This window comes from Dryobates pubescens, chromosome 5 (genome assembly GCF_014839835.1).
Source record: "Dryobates pubescens isolate bDryPub1 chromosome 5, bDryPub1.pri, whole genome shotgun sequence".
Classification (NCBI taxonomy): domain Eukaryota; kingdom Metazoa; phylum Chordata; class Aves; order Piciformes; family Picidae; genus Dryobates; species Dryobates pubescens.
In genome coordinates, this window is record NC_071616.1 from 41286884 (window position 1) to 41307774 (window position 20891).

General features: G+C 41.4%; 1 protein-coding gene across 1 annotated transcript; it reads right to left on the bottom strand.

Annotated features, from left to right (window-relative positions):
* Positions 1–1255: 1255 nt before the first annotated feature.
* AP4S1 (adaptor related protein complex 4 subunit sigma 1) lies at positions 1256–20648 on the bottom strand. The gene is given in 7 exon segments (XM_009910750.2): positions 1256–1969; positions 11286–11297; positions 14351–14419; positions 15499–15585; positions 16867–17079; positions 19041–19188; positions 20635–20648. Coding segments are annotated over 7 exon segments (672 nt in total). The 3' UTR covers positions 1256–1840.
* Between the last annotated feature and the right edge of the window lie 243 nt (positions 20649–20891).

Consider the following 20891-nt stretch of genomic DNA (forward strand, 5'->3'; position numbering starts at 1 on the left):
CTTCTGCCAGTTGCCTGTAGAATGCCTCCTCACCCTGGTTTGGTGCTCTGTAAAAGATTCTCAACAGGCTATCTACCTGGTTGGCCTTTCCCTATAGGCACTCAACCTTACCATCACAGCTGTCAAGTTCTGCAGAATCCAAACACTCCCTGGCATACAGAGCCACTCCACCACCTTCTGAAGAGTTTATAGCCCTTCAGTGCAGCACTCCAGTCATAACTCATCTCACGTTTCTGTGATGGCAACTATGTCATAACTGTCCTGCTGCACCATGGTTTTTTAAAGCCCTATCAGTAAGCCTCACCAACTCACATGTGAGGATCCTTCTCTCCTTTTGAGACAGCTGAACTCTGTCCCCAGCAGGCCTGCTGCTGCAGAAATGTTCCCATGGTCAGAGAAACCAAAATGTCCCTTGTGGCACCAGGCACTGAGCCACATGTTCAGCTGTTTGCCCATTCCTTTCAGTGCTCAGTACAGTCTTCTCTGAAGAAAACATTCCCTACGCTCCCGTGAGATCCTTCAACCAATTCACCCCAGTGCCTTGAAGTCCTTTTTAATTGCTTTTACCCTTTTGTCCTCAGCCTTACTGCTTCCAAGCTGTATGACCAGTAATGGATAATAATCCCAGAGCCCTACCAGCCTAGGGAGTTTCCCAGTAATATCTCTGACATGGCCACCAGGGAGACTCCCCTGTGGGATGGATCTATTCAGCGTGTGGGGCCTCCTGTTCCCCTCAGCAGGGAATCACTTATAATTACTCTCCTCTTTTTTTTTCTTAACATGAATAGTATGGGGCTGGCTGAGCCACCCCAGGCAACCCCCTGGATGGACCTTCATCTAATTCCTCTATAGCCTGGCCCTCCAGTTCCAGAGCCCCATACCTGTTTATGTAAGGCAGGGGAGGCCAGGAGGGCATTCACTTGCTTCCCTGCACAGGGACCTGTTTCCACTCTCCCTGGTCTTTTAGGTATCCTCCTACTGCCTGGTGGCAGGAGGGGAGAGGATATTCTGCTTCTTGACAAACCTCTGTCTGCTGCCTTTGCCTCCTCCCCCTTGAAAAGGCAGATTTGATTTGGTAGCTAGCTGGTACTGTGAAGCTTGCATCTTTTGTTAACATTTTAATCATGATGCGTGAATAAAGGACACAAGAGGGGGGAAAGAATACACTCTTGTGCCAAAATAGGAAAGTCTTTGTGTGGTTTATGAAGCAAACATCATAAAAGATGATCAAGCTTTGTTTTCATTATTTTTTTATTAAGGTTATAATATTAAGTGCCAAATACTTGTAGTTACAACTTCTATGGGATGCAGGAATACTAAATACATCTGTACTTCTGTTTGCATTTCTTTTGTCACCGTAACTTCCATGGAAAAGGGAGTGAAAGTTGGGGTTTGGATGAAGGATGAAGTGGCCCCAAGAGCTGCAGAACTTCAGTTTACATTTGTATGAAAAGTAAACAATTGAGTTGGTGCTTTAAGGAAGCACTGAATTTATATTTCCATATTTTGTCTTCTCATAGGTCTGGCAGAATGCTACATCATTCAAAGTGATCCCTAGGCAGTCATGTGTAAGTTGCCATGACTTTATCCTCAATCAGTTTTTTACAATGTTGACTGCTTTAGCAAGATTTCTGCTGGGGCACTAAAGCTGCAGCTGAAATGTAAGATTCCACTTCATGTTTAGCTGTTATCTTTCCATGAGGTATGAAGGGTATTGGAGAAACGGGGAATATTTTCCAGCTAACTTTAGCACTGGATGAATTAGTCCTATGGCATAGGGACACCACTGTTGATGGTTTCACCATCTTCTGCAAAATGCTTTAGTCAGTCTTGCATCTTCCTAGCTTTCTGCTACTTTGTCAAGCACAAGCAGAGGGGCAAGAATTCTGTTCACGTTTGTTTCCACGATACAGCCATTTAGCACCATTTCATCCAAAATGATGTGCACTCTGTCCAAATTGAACATGATCTGGGGACACTGGAGTTAAGGGTATTTTGAACAACATGAAGATAATTCAGAAAAGCCTTTAGGCACCTTAATCTTTAGTCACAGTTTACAAAAATGGCTCTTTATTTATTCTACTTTATTTGCTGTTTATTTTAGTAGATGTAGGAAAAAGGTTCCACTGATACCTTTTTTACTGACCACAGAGCTGTCAGAAGTTTGTAGCAGAGAAGCTGAAGCCCCAGCAGTATCCCATCCTGGAAGATTACCACATAGTAGTGAAAGCAAGGTAAACTTGAGCTTGGACAAAGGAAAATGGTTCAACAGTAGTAAAAGCAAAGTAGATTTGAACTTAGATGTAGGTGGTTAGTTATAAGTGACATATTGAATATAAAAGTGCAATATGAAATGTTAGGGATAACAGCTTGGAATGTGGAGATGCAAATACTCCACTTTTCTTCTTAGAAAAGCAGTTGTCAAATTCTTAGAATCCAATTCTCAACTTTTCCTTAAACTACCTGAAAATAAACTGCTTGAAAACAGCAGAAGTATGTTGATATGTAAAGCTGAGTCATTGCTCTAGTAATAAGCCTCAGAAAGAGCAAAAATAAAATAGGTTCCTCTTTTAAGTACTGTTTAAAAGCTACTTCTAATATGAAAATAATCTGGAGCAGTATGTGTACTATTGTGACATATGAAATGTATCCATAACCCTGTCTGTCTTTCCTTAACGTTTTCCAACACCATCTGTCTCAAAAGCAACAACAAAAAAACCCCCAACCAGGCCTTAGTCTGGTATGAAGAGACAGGCAGTCTTAGACATACAGTTACGTTCTGTGCATCCACTGAACAACTGCAGAGTTACTTCATGAAGAAAGCCTCTTTCTGTTGCCATCTATCCCCAGAATCTGAAATGAAAACAGGCATAGCAAAAGAGCCTGCTGGGTCCATCTGTTAGGCCTAGCTGATGTGCATATAGAGAGAGATGTGAATAACCCTTCATCTGCCTTGCTCTCCACCTGTTGCTGCTCTTCACAAGTGTTCTGAACTCTGCTCAACAGATCAACGCTGCCTTAGTTTTGCTCCCTCTAGTTCTTGGCTGTGTATTCAGGAGGACTGCAGTGGAACTAGCAAGGTACTTTAGAGTAACTTCTAAAGAAATCTTTCAAAACCTTTTTTTCAACTTTGATCTGAGTTTCTTGAGTGCCTTCTCTGTTAAGATATGCCATGGCTGGAGCTCAGGAAGCTGGCCTGGTTTTACTCTAGTCCTTGTATTTATGTTAGTGGACTTCCATTCTAAGCAGTGGAGTTGCAAGAGCCCATTTTTAAGTCAATGTTTTCCTGTCTTCAGCATGATGAAGTTTATGTCTCAGCTTTTGAGCATGACTTGGGCATTTAGGAGGACTGCTCTACAGAGATCACCACAGCGGTCTGCCCCACTGCTCTGCCAAAGAGCTGGAACAGTGAGAATACTGAACAGTATATGAAAAGAGTTGGGGAGCCACAAAAATGTGGTATATTTTTTCTTCCTAGGTGGCAAATGCAAGTGGTGAGGAGACAAAACCTTAAGCCACCAGAGGTGCAACATCACAGGCTCGTGAATGGTTTTCTGTCTGAATTCAAGAACTGGACTTCAGTTAACTAACACTGAACATCCCCATGCCTAGGTTTGTAGCACCTGGCTTTGAGAAGGAAGTTCCTCAGTCTGAGTTTGGTGCCTTATTTTCCCTACAAGGAATAGTGAAAGCCAGACCCATGAAATGAGTCAGAGACTCTAGAAAATTAGGTTTGAAGGAATACGTGGGACTGTACAGAGGAATTTTTCTGTGATCCCTTCTTTCTGATTCAGAAGCCCAAGTGATTACTTCAGGTAATGACAACTGCTCTTTTAAAATGTCACAGAGATGCTGCCTGCCTGAAACCTGCAGAGCAGGGATGCTGAAACTGTCCTCAGCCTAGGGAATTCCAAACCCACCTTTCTCTGGGGACAAGTTTAGCTGAGTTGGTAGCAGCTGCCTTCTACTTAAGGTTCTCCTGCTGTCTATAAAAATTCACCAGTGTGATGGTCTGGCCCAGAGATGAGAGCAGCTGAAGTTTTTGTCCCTGACTTGGTGATCGCTTCTGCTGCATGTATTAAAGCGAGAAGAGGGGCACAGAGTATCTTAGGTAATCTTCGTGTGTGACCACCCTTCTATGAGGCGAAAAGTAGAAGCCTGAACTTGTTCAGACTGACCTGTAGGATGAACCTGTGTGGTCAAGTTGATGAGAATACAGCTAGCAGGCTGTCATCCTCCTCTGCAGTTTCAAATTGCTGTGCTCTGGGCTGAACTTGATGCCATTTGTGCAGAAGGGTAAGGAATTACAGCACTGCTCCAACAAATGCATTCTGCTGGACCAAGAGCACAGGTATAGAATCCTACAGTGTTTTTTTGGCTTGGGAAGGACTTTTCAAGGTTATCTAGTCTAGCCCCCTGCAGTGACCAGGGACATCATCTACTGGATACAGTTGCTCAGAGCTTCATTCAACCTGACCATGAATGTTTCTACAGATGGGGCATCTACCCTCTCTCTGGGCAAGCTATTCCAGTGTTCCACCACCCTCACTGTAAAAAAAATTCTTACATCTAGTCTGAATCTGCCTGCTTTTAGTTTAAAACTGTAAACTCTTGTCCTGTTTTAACTGCTAAAAACATTGTCCCCATCTTTCTTACAGGTCCTCTTTTAAGTACTGCAAGGTCACAATAAGGTCTCTGTGCAGCTTTCACTGCTCCAGGCTGAACAACTTCAAAGTGTAGGTGTATGTGCAGTAGCAGAATTCAGGCCTCCAGACACCTTTACTACTACTTACTGTTAGGAGAGGAAGAGAAACCATGAACAGGCTCTTGGATATTTCTATGGTTCTTCAGATAGTTTCTAATTTGCTAGCCTAAGTTTAACCACCTAATTTAGCTCCAAGCTTTATTTTAAATACCAGATTTCTTCTTATGCCTGTAGGCATAAATTGCTTCTAAAAATCAGACTTGTGAGGAGCAGGGCTATTCTTAAAACCTCAACAATCTGTTTCTGTGGTTCCAGAGACAAAAAGCAGTCATTTTATTTGCTTGACTGATTAAAGACCGAAGTCAAACTTCTTCCTATGGTACACTTGTCAAGTAAATCAGTTTTACACAAATATTTTAATCTGAGAAGTTAGCATTCCTTTATTCCAGTAATGTGAGAATTTTTAAGAAGACAGCTTTTCTGCTGTTAGTTCACCTCTAGCACTCTTCTACCCAGGCCAAGAGGATCTGTTAACTAAGTCAGATAACATTCCTTTCAGGTTTCAACAAGTGCTAAAGCCAACTCCTCATGACTTTTAATATTTACATTCTGCCATTGATTCACAATGCTCCAGTTCCCACAGTGGAGCAAGAGCTCTGTCTCTTCAGGCCTTCCTTTTCCTTTGAGTCCCAAGGATATGAAACCCACAAGACTGAATCAGCTAGGTTCAGTGATGATGCAGCAACTTGCCATTCCCACCTTATTTTTCTGCATCACCATGTTGTTGAAAACATTTTAAACACGTCACTGTTCCACTCAAACCCAGCATGGTTAACTGAGACAGCAGTTCCCCTGCAGGGCTATTCCAGGTTATTTCAGAACGGGTCTCCTCTACTGCAGAGAACAGTGTAGGATTTCTGTTAATCTCACAGGCATCATTCCAGAAGCAGTGACTTCACCTGCAGTTTGAATGGGGACACTAACACCATTCTGGAAAGATCTAGCATCTTGAATTTGTAAGATCCCAAAGTGTTCTCTACCCTCATCAACCTAACAACTCTTCTTCCTTCTTCAGTTCCCTTCTCACCTCCCTTTACAGTGCTGTTCTTGGCACACAGTCAGATTGCACAGGGAGCAACTTTGGCTTTTTTCCCTTTCCTGTAAGTCTCATGACTATATGGTTACATCTCGTCATGCACACACTGAGTAGTCATTCATATCTCAATGCCCTGCCCAGTCGAAGATCTGTATCGCTGGTTCTCAGCAAGGCTCATCCACCCCACCTGTCACTTGTTTGGCAACTGACCCAAAATTTCAGGGCTTAATGCCCTGAAGTCATAGATCCACACTCAGTTGAAAAGCAGCAAAGCAAACCAGTCTCAACAACTGGCAACATGAAGAAGCTATATTCAATGTGGGCACTGCCATGTGCTCCACCCACAACTGTCATTTAAGGTCCTACTTCCAGGAAGAATCTTGGCTACCCACAGAAGAGAACTGAGGGACTTTAAATAGATCTGTGCAGGGGAACACCTCTCCTGTGTGGGTGGGCTGAGAGAGCTGGGGTTGTTCAGCCTGGAGAAGAGAAGGCTCTGGGGAGACCTAATAGTGGTCTTCCAGTACATGAAGATCCCTACAAGAAGGCTGGAGTGGGACTGCTCCCAAAGGCCTGCAGTGATAGGACAAGGGGCAATAGCTTGGAATTAAAGAAGAATAGATTTAGATTGGATGTTAGGAACAAGTTCTTTACTGTGATGGTAGTGGAGCATTGGAATAGGTTGCAATGAGAGGTAGCTGCGGCCCTGTCCTTGGAGGTATTCAAGGTGAGGCTCAACAGGGTTCTAGGCAACCTGATCTAGTTGATCATGCTGACTGCAGGCGGCTTGGAGTAGATGACCTTTGGAGGTCCCTTCCAATCCAAACCATCCTACAATTGTAGGTATGCAGAAGAAAACAAGTCTAAATCTCTGCATCTGCAGATAAAAGTCTGTAAAAGAAGTTTTCAGAGCACCCAGACAGGAAGCACTTTTGTCAGGCGAGGGCACAGTGAGCCCTGGCTGTTTTTGGCTTACAGATTTTAGTCAGCACTGCTGTGGCTGTGTACTCAACAGCAGATGTAAGTGGCACCTACTACAGTTGGTATTTAAATGGTACACTGGCTTTTGGCAACTTTAAGAGCTGCCCTTTTATTAAAGGCATTAATGGCACTTCCTACTATCACAAGGAGTTTTTATGGCAGCTACTACAGCTGGTGTTTAAATGGTACACTGGCTTTTGGTAACCTCAAGAGCTGCCCTTTTATTAAAGGCATTAATGGTACTTCCTGCTATCACGAGGAGTTTTTATGGCAGCTACTGCAGTTGGTATTTAAATGGTACACTGGCTTTTGGTAACCTCAAGAGCTGCCCTTTTATTAAAGGCATTAATGGTACTTTCTGCCATCACAAGTTTTTGTGGCACACACACAAAGGAGAAAAATGCAACATAGTTTTTGTCTCCATCCTCAAAACATTATATAGGCAGATATTTAAGTGGAGGAGAGGGGAAGGAGGAAAAGAAAAAGGCACATTTAAGTCTTGCATGTGATAAATAACTTTCTTCAGACAGAGACATTCTAAGATACCTCAGGATTTTCTAGGCAAGTATTTAAGTGTGTGCCTGGGCTTAAGAGTGCAGCCAGCACCTTGTGATCAGGTAACACGCACAGGAGCACTAACAAAAGCTGTGTTGATTGCAGTACTGGTACTTCTGGGGTAGATGGTTTCCTACTGAATACACAGCATTGCAAAACTTCAATTTCCATCCCGGACATTCATCTTTAACTAAAGATTTGTTCAGATTGCTTCTTTTTATAATCTAGAGTCACACATTCCAACTTCCTCTTTGCTAACATTAGCTATAAGTAGCTTTTAGTCAAGCTAATGGCAAGCAAGTTTCAGGCACTGAAATCCATGTAATGCTTTCTTGTCTGTTTCTTTCTCAATGACTATGCTGACATTATATAGGAGAGAAATGGTGCCTTCAAGCCCTGGGATTATTCTAGAACAACACCTTTAAGCTAATCCTTACACGTTTTAATTTCAGACACTTCTTTTGCAGCACAAATTGAAGTGTACCCTTATAAATTCACAGAATAAATTCATCATTTCATTTCCTTACTACTTAAGCACACTTACTCTGAAAGTGTTATTCCACAGGGGAACTGAAGAACAGAGTTGATTCACATGAAGTATTCCCTGTATCAAAGCTTTTTATCTGTCCCAGCAGCAGCAGCAGCTAGTTGCAGTGGAATGCAATGTTGGTTTTGGATCAAGACAACATTCTTCAAATGCTTGGTCCTAGAGCGCTCTGTCTTCCCTCCCACAAAGGGAACGTAAGTATTTGTTTGTTCTGTAAATTATTCATCTCTTTTCCAATTGAGCTTTGCCTCACCTGTTCAAGCAATGCAAAATTCAACTCTTCCTAATTTTAGAAACTCTTGTGCTCACAAGCATGTCATTCCCCACCGACCTGCTGTGGGAAACATTTGCATTTTGATAGTATCTTTGTCATCAAGCAGGTAGCTCCTACACCATACAAGCTGGGTTTTTCGAGCTATAGAAAATCCCACTTGCTCTCTTGGTACACAGAAGTGAGGCTCCTTTAGTGCTATTAGTACCTAAGGAAGCAACACCACTGGGACAGTTTCAGTACTTGCTCACTGGAGTGGCCCAACACCAGCTCTCACAAATATTTTAAAACCTTTAGAAATGTTATGCCATGCTATCATAGGTATCCTGAAGTATGTGACTGACTCTCAAAGGGGACATCACATAATGGCTACGTGCTTTACAATACACCTATAACAGCTTCTATAAAAGCTGTGCCTCCTCTGAAGTAGTTACTTCATTGGCTAGTAGCTAATCAGTGTAATATGCATGAGATAACTTTGCAACTGCTTAGCATCACACAGACACCCCCCCCACCACGTCATACATGCAGTTGTTACATATGAATCCTGTTGGGCAGGATTCAGAATGGACCTAGTGTCTGCCTGTTGCCCAAGGTGCCTCTCCTGACAGCTGACTCCAGACTCAGGGCATAATGCAAACTACGACGCAGGTGCCCCAGGTGATTTTGGGTCTCTGGACACAAATGAAAGCCAGAGTCATGTGAATGCCTCCTCCCTGTGGGTGTTCACGGCCTTGAGCAGCCAAATCTAATTCAGAGGCATCCATGCCCACATCAGGAAGGTTGGAGTAGATGATCTGTAAGGTCCCTTCCAACCTAAGCCACTCTACAATTGGCAGGAGCAGGGCAATGAGCTGTGGCTGGGGAAGCTCCAAGCATCCGTGCACATGCTGCAGACTTAGCATGGGCTCCAGGAACCTTCCAAATGCCTGATGGCCTCAGCCTTTAGATTTAGCTGGGGTTAGCTCTCTGCATGGGTGAATAGCTGTTAATGATAATTATCTGTTTTTCATGGGGTTTAATTTCATGTCATTTCCTACTATTTTCTTCGTGTTAGTAAACACTTCTTTCTATACAGAATAGCCACTAGCACTTCTGAAATAAACTTCCTATGGATCTGTACACAAAAATAAGAGTGCAGAGACAGGAAATCGTGACAGCTTCTTGCCAGATACTCTATATACAAAGATTCTGTAAATACTACTTGGTGTTTGCTGTTACAAACCTTCAGATAGTACTTCCTCCATCAGATATTTTGCATCCAAGCTAACTGTACTGAATACAAGAGTTGGCAGAAGAGTATTTGGCAAAAGAAATGGTTTAATCCCAAGCAGGGATATTATCTTGTACTATGAAAGGCATATTGATGGGTTATTGCTTGCATTGTGTTAACATCTAAGGCACTTGTAGTCCAGATCTTAGATTGTTTTTCCTGGCCTGCTATTCAAGCTCTTGTCAAAAATAGATAGACTTCTTCATTGTTACACCTCTGCTTTGCATTTATTGTTGAGGGCATCTCACTGCATTTCAACTCTTACCCTCTCAATTTATGAAAAGCTCTCCTTCCTCAGTGGGAGAATTGCTTTTGTACATGTATAGAAGTAAAATGTTTTATTGTAAAATTCTTCCTGACATGTATCATGTAGAAAAGGTGCATTTCTCAATGGAAAAATTCCATACATCATTCATATGCCATACACGCTGAGGAGGGACATGTGAGACCTGAGCTTTTCCAGTGTTATCAACTACAAGCAATGCACACTTGCCTCCCAAATGTTTATATTTTACATGAGATCCATTTCTACAGGACTCATTCAGACACCATATTGCACCAGCTGCAAAGGTTGCTGTTGGCATATAATGCAGCCAACACTGCATGCAGAAGCTTGCTGGATAGGCAGCAGCCTTCCTCATCTGTTAAACGAGCTCCTGGTGGTAACTGCGAGTGTGCGACTGCAGGGAATGCCTCGCAGTATGAAAACGATGACCAGAGGCAGGCAGAATTTAGAGTCATGAGTACTCCAAATTATCTAAGATCAAAAGAATCAGGAAATTGCAGACTCAAAGCACACCATAGGGAAACATAGTTGGGGGGAAACTATTTTTATGTAGAATAGTGAATAGGTCAGGTTAGACTCTAATTCAGCAAAGTTCACGTGCAGGTAGGCGTAGTTCTAATCCTTAACAATAGTAACTGAAGCACAAAATGTAGTCACACAATTGCTTAGAGGCCTTAAGAATCCCTTCATGCTTAAATTTCATTGTTGCTCCTTTAATTTAGGAATTTTCTACTAATACCACAGAATTTTGTGAATGTCAGGAAAGAAATACATGCACATACTTACATAGATATATAAATTCAGTAAATGAGACTGAGCTCTCCAGCATATAGCAAGCATTAAAAGAGAAATTAATTATTTCTTCCTGCTTTTTTGTCTCAGTAAAAAGTAAGAAAAATGCCAAGAAAAAAATCTGTAAATTTTTCTATGATGTTCACATGTAGTAATTCTTAAGTAAGGGAAATCAACTAAGTTACTTTCCTACCCTGGAATCAAATACTGCAGCTGTATTTCAGATGTATAAGTGAAACTCTCTGTACCAGTAGATCTGCATTTAACCAAAACCAGACACAGGCATAAGTGGTCCTGTCAATATGCCAGAGGGATGGGATGTCATCCAGAAGGACCTGGACAAGCTGGAAGCAGGGAGGCAGGTGAACTTCATGAGGTTCAGCGTGATCAAGTGCAGGGTCCTGCACATTGAGTTCCTTATTATTGCAGTCACTTAAACATCTATTTTATTGCAAATTTTTAAAAAGTAAACCCCTGATGTAATAATTCATTAAGCCTGAATGTTCCCCCATGGATACAGCTTCTCTGGCTTAGGTCTTAATGCCCTCCCTGGCTTGAAATTATATCAGGCTTATCTTAATGACCAAGGATTTAAATAGGTGACCCTCATGAGCATCACCTTTCAGAAAGGGGACAGAGTGGTGCTACTTACTGTAGGTATGAAATCTGTGACACCTCTGCATTGCCTTGACTGTTTGATAGTGCTATGAAGATGATATGAACTGGAGCATGCACCAAAAAGAGACAGACAAGTGCATTTCTGATCCTGAAAAGGATACATCTAATTCACTCTGCAAGGAAAGGAGACAGACAAGCATTTAAGTTAGAGTTTGACCTCTCATCTCATAGTCATTAAACATTACACATCCCCTGACAAAGAAAATAGTGATACAAATAATGAAACAAAATTATAAGGCAATTTAGATTTCTGCTGTGGGTTGTGCAATTATGTGCTCTTTCCTGCAACACTCCTTTGCCTTTGATGCGTTTGCTGCCTCTGCAACAAAAGCCAAGGTTCTGAATTTTTTACTTAGAAAACCCCACTGTAACAGTTTGAAAAGCAGCATCACTAATCATGGCAACCCCAGCCCTGCATTCTCCCTTCCTCCTCCTGCAAAAACAAGATGGCAATGTCAAGTTGACATTTTTATAAAAACACTGTTCAAAGTGTTGCTGCAGACCATTTGAACAGCAAAACCTAGACATCATATACACCCATGGCTGTGGTAGCCATGGCTGAATATATCAGGAGGAGAAAGACTACTCCAGCCTTCTGACCCTTAGCACTTCTAACTGTTCTCCAGCAACACAGTTCTTCACACAGTCATCATTTCCCTTGCAGTCTTGGCCTGGATTTACCCCAAGTAACTTCATTAATTTAACCAAAATGTCTGAGTTAGAAGCCCTTGTGGTCTTCTGACCATCAACAGAAGAGATGGGTATCTTCAACAGCTGACTCAGCACACTTGAGGCATGACTCACTTTCTTGAGATACTCATCTGTCTCTGCCAGTAATGGGAGCTTAGGATGACCAAACTTCTAACTTGGGTGCCTCAGTTAAAAGTCTAAATTTAGAAACAATTAATCATAGCCTCAGCAGTTCAGATCTTCCACATTTGGGGTGGAGCTTTCCCAATCTCTGCTAAAAATAGGAATCTTTATCAGCTAGCAAAGGAATTTAGTTTGCTAACACAGTTTCCATTCACAGTGTAACCCTGGGTTTAGGTGGAGTTCCTACTGGTAAAGCTGCTACTTCTGTGGTCTATAAAGCTGTTCTAAACTGGAGTAGCTCCAGTCTACAGGCCTCTGCTGAGTGACTGTCATTCTTCAATTAGAAATCTTTTATCCATCACAAAAATTGTATTTAAAGAGCCTGCTCAGTTCAAGTTTCCTTGGCATTAAACAGTAGTTGAAAAGACTGAAATGTATATTCTGAACAGTATGCAGTTTTCCCTGGGTAGCCCTATAAAAGTGAAGAGGACTCAGAATTGCATCTCACAAGCAGCTTTGAAAACTTACCCCCTAACTCTATTAATATTTTTTCTGATATCTAAATTCAAGCTCTGTAAACTCCATGAGATAAAAATAGAGTATGTGAGAATGTTTAAAGCTCACAAGCCTAAAAATAATAATAGATGATAAAATGTCCTACTAGAGCAGAACAGATGTTCTTTCGTTTCCCAGAGCTCTGCCTCTGTGATCATTGTAATAAGGGATTCTGCTAAAATTCTGCAAATCCTAAACATTAATGCGTGATAGCACAGACTTCAGACTTTCTTGCTCTGTGGTTTCAGCCAGAAACCCCAGCTAGAATTATAGCCTCCTTCTTCAGTGCTCAGCTATTTATCATGTTCTATGCTATTAAAAATAAAGCCCTGGAATGGCATGAGATTTCTGTAACACACCCCACCAGCTCCCCTTTTGGTTCCCCTGATTTCAAGCCAGAAATTCTATGGAATACACAAACACCTCTGGTAGGATGAATTCAGCAAGTTTCTAACAACTATTATACACATGGGCAAGGAATTAAGATAGACTACATTTGTATGTATGAGAACTGCATCTATTTTTGCTCTGCCTCAAGTGAAGGAAATAAAGTAGAGAAGTGATTGGCAACTATTAGCTCAATTAGATAAGATGTGACTAAATTTGATGATGCATTCCTGCGCTGCCGGGATCAAATGCCATTCCTGGTTATCACTGCTTAGGCTGGGACAGCAATCATAACAATTTTAAGAGACAAATTCTGAGCTTAGTACAATCAGAAAGCGATATACTTAGTACCAGCAGTGTCAACAGGCTGGTGCTATGCTAGGTGAGATAATAGCCTAAAACATTTGCCAGTTATCTAAGCAGTGAAAGGTGCTGATGACTTTTTCAGGCATGTCCTTGAATTCACAGAGGGAGCTCTGCTATGATACTAGGACTGTGAAACTAGTTACAGGCCCTGCATAATAATCTCTTGCATGTATAATTACCAAGGTTATAGCCTCAAGCACATGGACTACAGAGGAAACCCTGCCCAGTCCTTTTATTTTTTTCTCCAAGAGGGATATCAAATATATCAGCACAGATAAACTGAAATTATGCCAAAGTATGATTTCAGGCAAATTGCTTTTAACAAGATGATTACAAACCCTGTATTAAATGGCACATATTCTAAGCAGGATTCTAATGGTGCATTTTCAAACTGGGTAAAAATAAGCAAATTTAAATCTCTCACAAAAAGCAGCAGTATCATTTTAAGTGGAGCCATGTCTGATGCTGGCTACCTGTATCAGATAGCCACTGTTGCATAACAACACTATGAGGAACACAAGTACAGACTGGTTTTTGGGGTTTCATTTGTTCCATCTCTCTGATCATGTTTAGTGAGAGTGATGTCAGCTCCCTGCTTAATGCTTACACCATCTTTATCATGAATGAAAGTCATTTGAAGGATGTAATGCTAAGAACTGCAAAAAAAAAAAACAACAAACCTGGAAAGAAAAACCTCTTTATTTCTTTAAAATGCATAAAATGCCAGTGGCTAATTTAAGAGTAAATGACCCAAAGAAACCTCTTGAGTACAAGCATATAAAAATACACTTTTCTGACAGAAATACTTCTGGTGTTTTGTTTGATAATTTAGACCCCATGTATACTTTTTACTTCTCTAAAAAATCAACTGATAACTGCTTTATTTTTCCTCCCTAGCACTTCTTTTCCCTTGTTTTTGTCTATAGTTGTAATATTCATGCTGAAGTACTCAAAGTTCTAAGTCAATATGAAAAAAAAAAGATTTATTCCCTGAAGTGACACAGTCACTTTGAAAGGAATGTAATAGAATCAATATCTGACTCACCACTCTGCTGAAGTATTTGTCCAAAACTTCCACAAAATTATGTATTAGTTCATATACTGCCATCTCATTCTGTAATTAAAACCAAGTCAATATGAAATTAATAGCTAGACAATGTAACTGTTCTTTATTTCAGTTTTTGGTGCATGAAAAGCAAGCAGAAAATACAGTAAGACTTAAAGTGCACAAGCTCAAATCACCACAGCAGGAAGAGATGCAGCTACCCAGCAAAGGCACCAAGAGTGTTCAGGAGCAGAAGCTTCAGGCCACCACACAAGTAAGCACTGCTGTACCCAATGGGTTTGTCGTACCTGTGCTCCTCCCATCCCATCCTTTGCTTCATCACCACTCAGGTTAGACACATACAGAGAGATACAGCTAACAAGGCGATGCATACCCCTGCTGAAGTCACACAGGCCAGCTGCAGCACAGAGCCAGGCTATGCTGCAGCACTATAGATTGGTGATTTTTGTTAACACAGCCAAAAGCATTTGCCCCAAATTGCATGCCATTATAACCCTGACTTGAAGACACTCTGGTGGTCAGCAGCTATTCCACACCATGTGCCAAGGTTCCTAGTAGCAACCTTTTAATTATTTTCTGAGAACTGGGAATGAATGCAAATGGTGAAGCTGTGCAGGGTCACCCCAAATGAATGTAAAAGCAGTACTTAGCAATTTTCAGATACCCTTTTTTATTATAAAAAGAAAAATGTAGAATGTAGTGGCTTCTAGCTGACAGTATGGGATACTTCTTTAATTTGTCCAAGGAGGTTAAAAACAGTAAAAGCAGTTGGGAAGTCACCACTGATGAGAGAGAGAATCTGGCTGTAATGCTAGCTTCAGTTATGTTTAATCAAACTCCAGTGTAGAAAGTGGCATCATTACAAGGTTAAGGCTGAATGCCTCGTGACAGCAGTTCAATTGGGTAGTTTCTGGACCTCTGACCTTATCTCAAACAAAAGTCAAACGTACCACATTTTCTTTTATATCTCTTTTTGTTTCACTGAAATAAAAATGGGGCTTTATTGCAATGACTCCTACAAAGTCTCTAATTGCTATTGCAAGATTCCACACTGGAAGAAGATTTGAGCTCTTGCCCATGACAGTCACTACAAGCTTTTGTTTCAAGAGAAGATAAAAATTTCTTACCTCTGTCTCATTGATTCCAACAACCACAAAAAGGGCTGCGTACTGTCGGTACACCAGCCTGAAGTCCTTGTACTCAATGAAAGAGCACTAGGCAGAAGCAGAACAAGTCAAAGGTAGTAGTTCCCATTTAAGCATGCAGAGTGCTCAATAAGCTTTGACATTTGTAAGGTGCCCAAAGAACAAGGGATTTGCCAAGATCCACCAAATAATTTCAACTTGAAAGAAATTTAGTGGGGGAGGTTGGAGCGAGGAGGGCACAGCGTCTTCTACTTGGTTTCAAGCAATGGGACTAGAGGAAATGGTTTCAAGCTCTGGCAGGGGAGGTTTAAGAAGGATATTTGCAAATACTTCTTCACTGAAGGGGTTCTCAAATATTGGAATGATTTGCCTGGGGCAGTGGTGGAGTCACCATCCCTGGAAGTGGACCTGGCACTTAGAGACACAGTTTAGCGCTGACCCATCAGGGTTGGGTCAAGGGTTGGACTGGGTGATCTTGGAGGCCTCTGCCAACCAGATACATGCTGTGATTCTGTAACTGTTGCACACAACATTTCCTCTATTGGCAGAGAACTCACTAACCCTTTTAAATGGCAATCAATACCTCCCCATAATTTTCTTTTAGAAGCACTTCCCAAAGAGACAACCTGAAGTCTTTTTCCATATCAAAAAAAGTATCTGTATTTTTATATGAAAATCAAGAGTATTAAGACTTCCAGACCCAGGGGGGAAATTCTTCTTTCACAGTAAGACAGGAGCCAGCAGATGGTGCTGTTATATACTGCTTTACAAGATGCTGAGATACCTCCTCCTTTTTTAAAAGCATTTTGCTCAGTCCTTGAAATGGGAGGATACTCTTGGTACTTCTGATGCAGTTTTTATATGGGCATGCTCTTGCAAGAGCAGCACAGAGGAGGTTAAGTTCTTAAGCCACTGTCAGTCTGTGACCTAAGGCACTTTATAGGAACTATTTTTTTCAGAGGTTTTCTAGAATGAAGCATGTGAGAAAACTACTGTTCAAGGACACATCATTGGTGAAAACTAAAGCTGACACAAACCAGAAAACTCTGCTTGCAGTCCAAGGCACACATTTCTCCTCCAATGCAAGTCAGTGTCCTAAAAAGGTTTTGCCAGGTTTGGTGCTTTTCTTACAGAACCAATTAAACGAGCCATGAAAATCTCAAGTTTCACGTAAGAAATTCTCCAACTTGTGAAGACTTCTTTTGAGGAAACAACAACAACAACAAAAGCCTAATGCAGTGGCCTAAAAATTTGTGTTTACAAGAACTCCTGTGTTTTAGAGAGTATCTTCAGCTGTAAACTTTTCATAAGTCTTTTATTTAAACTAAAGCAAAAATCTGCAAAACCTACCTGATCCTTTGAACGGGAGAGACAGTTTTTGATTACTTCAGCTTCCAGTATTGTCCTCTTGTTAATTTCTACATGCTCATAATACCTGGAGAGCCTTGTTTGACCTTGTTTGTTTACCATAAGAAAAAATTTTATCATTTCTTTTTTTCCTTTTTTGTGGTTGATTTCAGTGGGAGATTTGATTATGGAGGACACAAATCAAGAGCAGTATTTCTGTGAAGGGGGAAAAAAAAAAAGCCTGAGTTAAAAAAGAATTTCTAAGAGCCAGCAGGCCCAGATCCCCATATATTCAAGACTAATTTTATTGCTAAAACACAGAATAGAGGAAAAAAAGCTCTGTGAACTTTTGCATACATCCCATGAGGAAATCAAATACTCATAAAACTATCTACTTAATAACAGCTTTCACATTATCAGGCCAGTTTCTTCCTACATGCTAATTGATTTGAAAACATTATCAGAAATGTGCCTAATACCAAAACATAAGAGAAACACAGCTCACAAGAGCAACACTTGCTTGTTTTTCTGCTTTTATTTTTCTGACACATATTTGACTATTTAATTCATACCATTCTGACAACAGATTGAAGGGAGAGAGGACAAAGAGGAGCACATGGGCTGCAACACATGACCATTTCTTTAACACAGAATGAGAGCCTCCTAAATAAATGGGTATCAGAACACATTTAGAGCTGGACCAGGAGCTGCTGAAATTTGTCTTTCCCATCTAATTTCCCACACTGATGTGAAAGGTAAACTCTGCACTTAGTGAAAACTAAGTGTGGGTCTTCAATAGCTAAAGAGAAACCTCTTCATCTGAAATACTCAAAACAGCTTAATCTCCATCTAAATAAATGTTAATCCACACAATGCTACTGAAATATATTTATGGATTACAACTATGCCATATGCAACATGCAATGAAAATAACTATTAAAAAGAATCATAGAATGGCTTAAGTTGGAAGGGACCTTAAGAGATCACCTACTCCAACCTTCCTGCCGTGGGCAGGGATGCCTCTCAACTAGACTTGGATGCTCAACACCTCATCCAGCCTGGCCTCTAACACCCCCAAGGAGAAGGCATCCACAACCTCCCTGGGCAGCCTGTTCTGTGTCTCCCCACCCTCATACTGAAGAACTTCTTCCCAAGATCCTACTCTCCCTCACTTTAAAATCATTCCCCCTTGTCCTACTGCTAGATACCCTTAGGAAAAGTCCCTCTCCAGCCTTCCTCTAGGATCCTTTCAGGTATTGGAAGGCAGCTCTAAGGTTCCCCCAGAGTCTTTGCCTGCTGCATAACTGAAAATTCTCACTTTTCAAAAAGCATGCAAAAAAAGGTAACTGCAGCTGTGTTTTTTTTTTTTAAACAGAAGTTCTGGTTATTTTCTTCAATGCCAGGAAATAGTCATTGTAATGTTTTCCATCTGACTGTTTGGATCATAGATTTATTGGCCCAAATGCTCTTGAGGTTTACACACTGGAAATACAGCAACTACCACAAAAGATATTTCTGTGTTCCAGTTCTGAAGAGTTGCCCCATGCCTGGTTGAAATATCCTCTTCTAAGATCTCACAGCTCTTGTGAGGGAGTCTAAGCTGAAAAAAAAACCCTGTCAGGAATCCCCATAACAATACAGTGTAGCTCTTTGTGTTAAACCAGTATGTCTCAGTGCAGAAAAGAAAAAAGTGGAAAAAATACAAAAGCCAAAATAGGTCTCTGGGGCAGCAACTCCATGCACATTTAAACAGAGTTTTTATAACAAGCCAAGCTGCGTGGACGTTGCCTCCTGCTATTAGCAACTTGAACAAACTGGCTATGTACCATTCATGGGCGGTAACATCTAAATCTTTCATGCCAGCGATACAAGAAATCTCACTATATTTTTCTGACATGAGTTATTACTTACTTCTGATTTGTACTGGTCATCTAATGATTTTCTGAAAGAAAAGCCACCCTCTGTTACCTTCACTTGGACCTCAAGAAAGCGATTCTTAGTGTACTGGGGTTTACTCCATATACAAAGAAGTTGAGACTTCTGTACCAATCTTTGCTGAGTGTTAAGGTAGTGAGAATTCATTCCTTAACTGACACCTCTAAGGAACAGGAGGCCAGGCTCAGTCCTCAGGACAAAAGAGTGTTTGGAATTGTGACAAAGCCTCTGAGTTTTCTCACCTCCACCGGGCACAGTGAAGTCTCTTCACATCCAGAACAGGAGAGCGCTTTTGCTGGCTTGCTCCAACAGAAGAGTCATGGATGCTGGTCAGTGCTGCTGCAGCCTGTGCACTGCACCTTGGGGTTCTGAACTGACACCAGTGGGTCTCTGAGAAAGAATGAACCAGATAATTAAGAGAATAAAAGAGCCCAGAAGGAACATTAGAGGTGTGGAAGGGACCTCCATGGATCATTCAGTCTAACCCCTGGGCCAGAGCAGGATCACCTGGGTTAGTCTGCACAGGAATGCATCCAGGTGGGTTTGGAAAGTCTCCCAAGAAGGAGACTCCACCACCTCTTAGAATAGAATAGAATAGAATAGGAATAGAATAGAATAGAATAGAATAGAATAGAATAGAATAGAATAGAATAGAATAGAATAGAATAGAATAGAATAGAATAGGAATAGAATAGACCAGGTTGGAAGAGACCTTCAAGATCATCGCGTCCAACCCATCAACCAATCCAACCCACGGCACCAAGCACCCCATCAAGTCTCCTGAACACCTCCGATGATGGTGACTCCACCACCTCCCCAGGCAGCCCATTCCAATGTGCAATCACTCTCTCTGTATAGAACATCTTCCTAACATCCAGCCTAAACCTCCCCTGGCGCAGCCTGAGACTGTGTCCTCTTGTTCTGGTGCTGGCTGCCTGGGAGAAGAGACCAACCTCTGCCTGTCTGCAACCTCCCTTCAAGTAATTGTAGAGAGCAATAAGGTCACCCCTGAGTCTCCTCCTCTCCAGGCTAAGCAACCCCAGCTCCCTCAGCCTCTCCTCTTTGGGCAGCCTGCTCCAGGGCTCCATCACCCTCACTGGAAAGAGGTTTCTCCTCATGTTGAGGTGAAACCTTCTATGTTCAAGTTTGTATCCATTGTTCCTTGGCTTATTACTGTGCACCACTGAAAAGAGCTCGGCCCCCTCCACTTGACACTCAGCCCAGTAGAAGCTCTTGAGCTCTGTGCAAACATGTTGGTGTGAAGAGGATTTGCAGCCTGCACTGCAAACTATTCCCACCGGTCCCAAAGATAGCTTCTAACGTTTTAGCCAGGAGTTTTGTTCGTATAAATGGCAGCACAAGCACAGAGTTTTGTGCTGGAATACTGGAATAAATTTACATGAGCAAATAATATGTTTTTTAAATTTAAAATATGAATGCAAGCACAGCTGTGGAATCTGACTTGAAGAACACCACCAGTGGTAAAAATATCTTCAGGGTTTCGGGTTGGTTGGGTTTTTTAAATTTCTTGTTAAAGTAATCATGAAAAAAGAATCTCTTGTGGAAATGAAAATGCTTGTACAATTTAGGCTAAAAATAGGCAATTACTGAGTTCTATTTCCAACAACAAAGTTTATTTCTTCCCCTTTTATCATGGCATTCAGATACAGATTCTGTATTAAAATGAGTTTTGCATATAAGATGAGAGACCTGTGAAGTGAAATTAAAAAAAGCCTATCTCTGCATGTTGGTAGGTGGAGGAACTCCCATTCCTTTGTCAAGTCCTGTATATTTGAGGAGCTACCTTTTATGATCAGTAATTGGTACTCTGCTTACAAAGACAGCTCCATTTCTTCTGACACAACTCTTATGCGCTCCTCTGAGTGTTCTCACGGACGTGCCCGAGTGTATCCATGCACATACCCACAGATTATCTGTGTGTATCTGTATGCTTTTATGCATACAAAATCCAATGGTTCAAGGGAATTGGTGGCAAGATGCAAGCCTTTCATATCTCTGCCATTATTTTGCTCATTTTAGTAATGGAAAGACATTATTATCTGAAGGCTGTTTGTCAGAAATGAATAGGCTGT